The sequence below is a fragment of the Nanorana parkeri genome, unplaced genomic scaffold, assembly GCF_000935625.1.
Source record: "Nanorana parkeri isolate BGI_ZX_2015 unplaced genomic scaffold, ASM93562v1 scaffold2162, whole genome shotgun sequence".
Classification (NCBI taxonomy): Eukaryota; Metazoa; Chordata; class Amphibia; order Anura; family Dicroglossidae; genus Nanorana; species Nanorana parkeri.
This window is the reverse complement of record NW_017308430.1, coordinates 149486-157205: the sequence shown is the minus strand read 5'-3', so window position 1 is coordinate 157205 and position 7720 is coordinate 149486. Positions and strand designations below refer to the sequence as shown.

Genomic DNA, 7720 nt, shown 5'->3' with positions numbered 1-7720 from the left:
GGGGGGGTGGTGGGGGGTTTGTGTTGGGGCGCGGGGGGGGGGGGCAAAAAGATGACTGTACCTTTTATAAAACATACCATTATCCTTTAATCTGGACTTACTGCAAGTCGCTCAACAGTGAGATACTGATGACCTTTGTTTACTACATAGGCAAAGCCAAGCACACCTCTAGGAGGACCTTATGTTGCTGTACATCTTCGAAGAAAAGACTTTATTTGGGGCCACAGAGAAGATGTGCCTAGCTTACGACGAGCAGCTGAAGAAATTCACAGCCTCTTAAAGAAGTTGAAGCTCAAGAAAGTGTTTATTGCTACTGATTCTGACAGGCAAGGTCAGTGCCAGAAGTATAAAAACATTCCAATTACGCTTATTAAAAGAATAGGATTGTAGTAAAATCTCCAATTACTAACTTATGCTATTTCCTTTACAGATCTTGAAGAACTTCAAAAGTTGATCCCGGACATGCTAAGGTACGAACCTACCTGGGAAGAGCTGGAGCTGTACAAGGATGGAGGAGTGGCAATTATAGACCAGTGGATCTGTGCTCATGCCAGGTAGGGTGGCATCTCATGCTGACCCATGTTAATCTACATTTTCTGTCCGTACTTAATTTCAGGCAGGGGTAAATATTTTAAATTCTATTAACAAATTCCTATTACAACAAACCAAATATAGCTGTTATATCTGTGCAGTTGGTGGTGGTAAAGCTGGCCACACACATTACAATGAGATTGTATAATCTTACCAACAATTATGGTTGTGTAAATAGGCCCTTGCAACACATAGTTGTTGGAAAATCTAAGGAAGACTACACAGAGATTTAACAGTTGGATTGCAATTCGTGTGACCTGGTTAACACTACCTAGAGACATTTTAAAAATGTAACTCACAACTACCTAACACATATATGTGAAGAAACATTATATCTGTTTTATGTAAGAAACTTTAATGTAGTTTAAAATACTGGCATGTTGCCGATACAGGGCATACTCGTAAAAATGCCCTAATACCGGTGCTTTCATTTTTCAAATTGATTCGGCTGCCTGAGGTCCCGTGATTGCTGGGGACCTCTCTGCAGCCTTCTTGGGAACTACGTGGCGCCTGCTCATAGCGCTTCCGCCTCCAGCACATCTCTGCCTGCAGAGATCCCCCACATCTGCCCCTCCTGAGACCCTCCACATCTGCCCCTTCTGAGACCCTCCACATCTCTGTGTGAGACATCAGGCCGGCACCCCAGAGCAGAGCAGCAGCACAGAGTATGTAGAAAATTCATATACTAGTCTCCTAGTATATCCTCTATAGCTGATGGAATTATTCTGCATTGCTGTATAATGTATTGCTGGGATTTGTACTCCTCTATAGCTGGTGGTATTCTGCATTGCTATATCATGTATTGCTGAGATTTGTAGTCCATCTACAGCTTGGAGTCAGTGGCAGAACTACCAGGGTCCAATCGGTCGCAGTTGCGACCAGGCCCTGGGACTCCACCACTGTCCTCAATTCATTAGTCTGTATTGTTTTAGAAAAAACTGTCATGACACTAAAAAAAGTTATCGGCAGTAATTGGTATCGGCGAGTACTTGATGAAAAGCATCGGTACTTGGTCTGGTATTGGTGCATCCCTAATTTAAATCCTTCCTTAATTTTTTCAAAACAAAAATGTTTTTGGTTGGATCTGCACTTTAAAAACTGAACTGTCTATTTTTTGCTAAACTGGTTTTCCTCCATATACTCCCAAACTGCGTAGCAAGATACAAGCAGTGAACCTCACCTAATATTTCCTCCTTTTACCACTATTTGTCTAATTCTGTCCACAGGTATTTTATTGGCACTTCCGTTTCCACTTTTTCATTCCGCATTCATGAGGAGAGAGAAATTTTAGGCTTTGACCCAAAGACAACTTACAACCGATTTTGTGGAGACCAAGAAAAGAACTGTGAGCAGCCGACACACTGGAAAATTGTCTACTGACTATAAACTTCAGTAGGGGGCAACCTCTCCTTGTAGCATTTCAATCTACCCAGACTGGTGCAGGTGGCTGATTTTAAAGGGGACATTTCGCTGCTGTCTAATGCTTAGTTTCAGGATATATGGTAAAATATATGGGGGATCTATTCAATACCTCTTATATTGGGGATCTAGCACATCCAGAGCAGGGTGTACGAGTATAACTTTACGAGTATAACTTTTCCTTCAGTGTAGGGTTGGCTACTTGTGGCTTAGAGACCAATTAAAGTTTAAGCACAGTTCATCACCAGCTTCACGTTTACAGTGACCGGAAGATGGGATGCAATGCACAGGATTCAGTGCTGTTTTTCTGCATCATGGTGCATCATAGTCATGTGACTGTTTCCTTTAAAGAAACAAAATCGTGTGGAACAGATGCTTATGATGGCACACTGATATCTAATAAATATTTATTGAGGTGCTGTTCACATGGTGCAGACCATTTTGATTTCTGTCTTAGATTGTGTAGCACAGAGAGTATATACCCTCTTGAATTTTTTGCCACCCCTCCCAAATTCTTTTTACTATGCAGAGGTATAAAATATAATCAGTGAAAAGCTAAAAGTGTATGTAAACCCAAAGACTTTAACCAAATATATTGCTGCACATATTCCTGTGTCAGAAAATGCAACCAGGTCAACGCATAGTGTGCCGTCACATTCTGCTGAAGTTACAGCAGTATACTATGACAGTCAGCTGTTGCTAGGGTGTGCATATCACAAGTCCATACAAGAAATCCACAGGATGTGTACAGCACAGGTAGACAAAACATGAACAAAATAAGAGAAACTGTATTTATTTTTAAAAACTAGATGTAATTTACGAAAGCTTCACAAAACTAAGTATTTTGCGATAGTTTAGTTCTACTTTGATTTCTAAGGATGTATAAATCCGTTTCAGAATAGTATTTTTTTCAGCTTAATTGTAACTAGGAAGATTACCTTTTAAAGGAGAACTATGAGGTGAGTGCTTTTCACTCACCTCATAGTTCTAGCCGACCTGTGACAATGAGACTGTCACAGGTCGGCTCAGTAGATCGGGAGGTGAGCATACTGGCGTTCGCTCACTTCCCGATCCTGTCACAGCTCTCTGCCGTGACAGGGGAGGGGCTGGATTCCCCCCTCCCCACTCCGATCCGCCAGCGCGGGGGCGGGTACAGCTGGCTCTGCCTCTAGATAGGCAGAGCCAGCTGTCAGTCACGCAGCTGGGCGGATCCCGACATAATTGTCGGGATCCGCTTCAGCTGCGGCGTCTCAGCAGCAGCTCGCGGTATACTGCGGCGTCTCAGTATACTGAGCCTAGGGTGACAGGAGGACGCTAGTTTGTGTCCTCCTGTTACCCTAAGGAGAACTATGGGGAAAAGCCTTAACCCCATAGTTCTCCCTTAATGGCTAACTTCAATGAAGTTCATGACAAGCTTACAAGGCATGGACTAATGACAGCAATTAGCCCTTAAAGTAAATTAAAGTGAAACTAAACTCAAGAGTTAAATCTTAAAATGTAGCCACTGCTCCAAACTCTCAATACAAATCAGTAAACTAAACGTGAGATTGTAGTCCATCACGGGAGCGAGCTTGGAGCGGTGGCTACGTTACAACACACACAGGGACCATGGAGAACAAAACTAGCCACCCTCCAGAAGGAAGGACAGTGTCAGCACCAATTCAGAGATGATTGGAGGATCTACAGCTGAGTGATACACAAATAAGATACATTTCGGTTAATAGTTAAGGTACTGGGATGCCTTTCTAAGATTTCAATCCTGAGTTTAGTGTCACTTTGTTAGTTACTTTTGTTATTTTGATCAATATCACTATTCCTAATATATCTGATTTGCAATCATGACCATACAAAAATAGAAAAACAAACATTCAGTATGTGGGTTATGCAGTACCAAAGCATATATATTATACTCTAATAAATACAAATGTACTAGATGCAAAATAAACTGATACTTCAACAAGAGCTGAACATTCCAAAAAAAGAGTAAACGCTACATGCTATACCATATTCAGTATTCAGACATTACCTTTTTAAGGGAAAACAAGAAGAAAAAGATAGCCCACTGCTCCACCCTGCAGTACTTTGCATAGTAATGAACATGCTGTCTGTCTCCCTTTTCTAATCCTATTTCTCGAAATGCCCTGTCTTCAATGTGCCAACTTTGTTTTTAATGTCATCAGTTTCAGTATTAAGAGAAATGTACAGTAATTGTTACTGTTACACACTGTTAATATTTGTGCAAATTCTGCATCAAAGCAATGAGAATCTCAATCAGTTCTGTTTTTATTCCACCTGCACATTTTAGATGTATATAATACAGGGAAGAAAAAAAATGTATTGATTCTATTTTTTTATTAGGTGTGTGATTGTTACTCTACTTTTGTCTGGAAAAGGATACAAAATAAACCTCAAGTTTCTTAATTTCTTAATTGTTTCTTCAGCTTGATTCACATTGACCGCCAAAATCTTGTTTTGACCACAAGGTGTCACTGTCCTCCTAGTGCATTAAACACAATTTGCACAATATAAAAATGTTCAATATTAGACTTCAGATTATAAAAGCATAATTTGGTAAATTAGTAACAAATAGTTTTACCATGTAGTAATATGCAGGTCTGTTCGTTTAAAAAAAAATTGACTGAAAACCACCCTCACCTCCCTTTTCTTATATCCTTGCCTATAAGTACCTAAGTCGCAGTGCAGTCCGCACTCTCTCTCTCTTCCCGTAGACTTGTATGGGGCTGCAAGTATGAGAAAAAGGGAAAGGCAGAAGCTGGTCCTGACAATCGGTTGCTTCCAGTCAATGCACAGAGTTTCTACCTGTTGGGCTGCCAGTGGCAGGGTTCTTACTTGAGAGATTCTTGCTTGTCTATGGACTTGACTGTTGCGCATTATTAGAAAACATTCAGCTTCTTCATTGAATAGTTTAGAATGTAGTGGGCCTCAATTTCATCATCATTACTTGGATGATTTCCTTTGCATCAGTCCTCTGGAGTCCAGGGTCTGATGAGTTATACTGACTATGTTACAGCACATTGCCGAACGCTTCAGGCCTGTCCAAAGAACTTTGTTTTTTAGACATCTTCACTGATTTAGCGGCAATGAAGTGTAGATTGTCCGTGGAAAAATTAGTAGGACTCGAAAATGAAGTTTGAATGGCTGGTAGGTGAAGGAAGATTGAGCTGTGTAAGTTGGGTAGTTTGATTTTCGCCTGTAGGATCATACCCATGGTGAGAGTTTTTTGCCAACTGGCTATAGCAGCGGGACCGTGGTGTCAAGACCCCAGGACACTACATTTGTTTGACTCAGGATTATCACGATGATTTGCATGTTTGAGAATTGTTCCTGGGGTCCTTAAATGGGCATTGTGATTTGGAATTGTTTACTGATGCAGCAGATTATAAAGCTTAAAGGAGAACTAAGAGGTGAGTGATTTTCACTCATCCTCATAGTTCTAGCCGACCTGTGACAATGAGACTGTCACAGGTCGGCTCAGTAGATCGGGAAGTGAGCGAACACATACCAGCGCTCGCTCACTTCTCCATCCTGTGCCGGCAGAGAGCCGTGACGGGAGGGACTGGATTCCCCCCTCCCCGCTCCGATCATCCAGCGCTGACTGGTGGAACGGACGGGGGAGGGGGCGGGTACAGCTGGCTCTGCCTCTAGATAGGCAGAGCCAGCTGTCACTCACGCAGCTGGGTGGATCCAGACATAATTGTGGGGATCCGTTTCAGCTGCGGCGTCTGTAGCTCGCGGTATACTGAGCTTTAAAGAGGCTTTGGGGGGGGGGGGGAATCTAATTCTTCTAGAACTATTAGAACTATTTCCATGGAGCTTTGGGCGCATCCTTTCAGAACAAAAAAGAGCATCTTCGTTGTGACAGTATGGGCGTGGCCATCACAATTATAATTTTGGCATCTTCATCGCCTGTGATCAGGCTACTGCCCAACTTAGTGTTATTTTGCTTGGGTTTGAATACTTTTATTTATGTTGTCCACATTTCTGTTTCTTCTAATACATTAACAGATGCTTATGTCTTGGTTCCTTTGGGATGAGCTCCACCTGTTGGGAGTGGAGCAGCATGGGGTTTGTTATCCCTTCAATTGTGGAGGATTGCCTTGGACATGTTGCAGGATTATTCCAGGGTTTGGTGAGTTCAGCAATGTGGACTGCTTACTACACAGTTTGGCAGGAGAGGATACTACACACAGTAGTGTGGAATGATCTTTTACAATACAAATCTTCAGATGGGGAGTGCTTATACCTCAGTTTATAACTTGTTTTCTGGGATTAGTATCACAGATGTCTTCAGTCTTGTAATCAGTCAGTCTGCCTATTTAAATGGAGAAAAGTAGTCACTCTGGTGTTTGAAGTGTGCACAGACCAGACAAAGCTAAGGAGAGAGTTGTCTGAAGAGATCAGAAAGAAAATTATAGACTAGCCTGTCAAAGGTAAAGGCCATATGACCATCTCAAAGCACCATGACAACAACTGCAAATATGAAGAAGTTTAAGGTACACGGGAGTGTAGCCAACCTCCCTGGACATGGTAACATGTCAGAAGACAAATACCATCATGTTCTAGTTATAGTGGACCACTTCACCAAGTTTGCGGTGGCAGTACCGACCTGCGACAAGACCACCGCCCAGATGGCTGTCTGCAGAAGATACATTCGGACCAGGGACTAAAAAAACACGTTCTTCCAAAAATGGTGCCACTAAGTAGGCATTACAAAGTCGCATGCTACCCTGCACCATCCACAAGGCAATGGGGCATGTGAGGGGTTAAATTGCACCCTGATACAATCGCTGAGAGGCTTAGCTCATGAGAAATGAAGGAATTGGACCCAATACTTAGCCAAAGTGGTTTTGAAATCCAATCATACAGTACATTTCTTGACAGGCTACTCATCCTATCATGTTATGTTTGACTCAGAGTGCCCACAGACCTATGGGATACAGTGTCCACAAAATAAATTAAACACATTCCAACTTCCTGGAATCGTTAGTGGAACCCAAGCCTGTGTGAAGTCTAACAGTTTGTTAAAAAATGCTAATTGGTGGAGAGAAAACAAGACTTAGAAGCATCAGACTTTGATCTTCAACTTATTTGTACCTAGGTAAGAGGCTGCGCACTGTCAGAACCTTTAAGTTTTAAGGAAAATACAAAATTGGCAGAAAAGTCAACACATTGCCAATTGCAAATAAAGATATAATATAAAGGTGTGTCTGGATCTTCAGCAATCAATACAGTAATATTCAAGTATTGAGATTCCCACCCACAAAAGAACATGTTAGACTGACTGCCTGAGGCAAGTTCAGCACTCAAGTAGTAAATGTACCCTACAACCTAGAGAGGTAGTGTAACAGGTTTATTCACAAAAGGGTGAAGAAGAGTTTGGAGAAAGCAGGAGAAGTGAACAATCTAGGCCGGTCGTTCTCAACCTTTCTAGGGCCGGGACCCCTTGGTAACATTTGCCAAGTTGTGGTGACCCCCAACGGTAAAATTTAGGGTTGACGCGGCTGCTGCAGCGACATCTGGCGGCGTAGCAGGGGAACTGACACTGCTGCGCTAAGAGGGGGCTGAGGAGGACTCTCACCTAGCACAGCAGAAATCACACAGCGACCCACAGGTTGAGAACCACTGTTGTAACTGCTAAAATGGCAAACCATATAACACAAGCCGAGGGTGTCAGCTTTTATTATTAATA

At 42.3% G+C, this 7720-nt stretch overlaps 1 protein-coding gene across 1 annotated transcript in view; it reads left to right on the top strand.

Annotated features, from left to right (window-relative positions):
- Window positions 1–2070, top strand: part of POFUT2 (protein O-fucosyltransferase 2) — a 29310-nt gene extending 27240 nt beyond the window's left edge. The window contains exons 8-9 of the mRNA XM_018572892.1: window positions 431–554; window positions 1818–2070. Of these exons, the coding sequence (XP_018428394.1) occupies window positions 431–554; window positions 1818–1971 (278 nt within the window). The 3' untranslated portion in view covers window positions 1972–2070. The remainder of the gene's footprint in view (window positions 1–430; window positions 555–1817) is intronic.
- Window positions 2071–7720: the final 5650 nt, after the last annotated feature.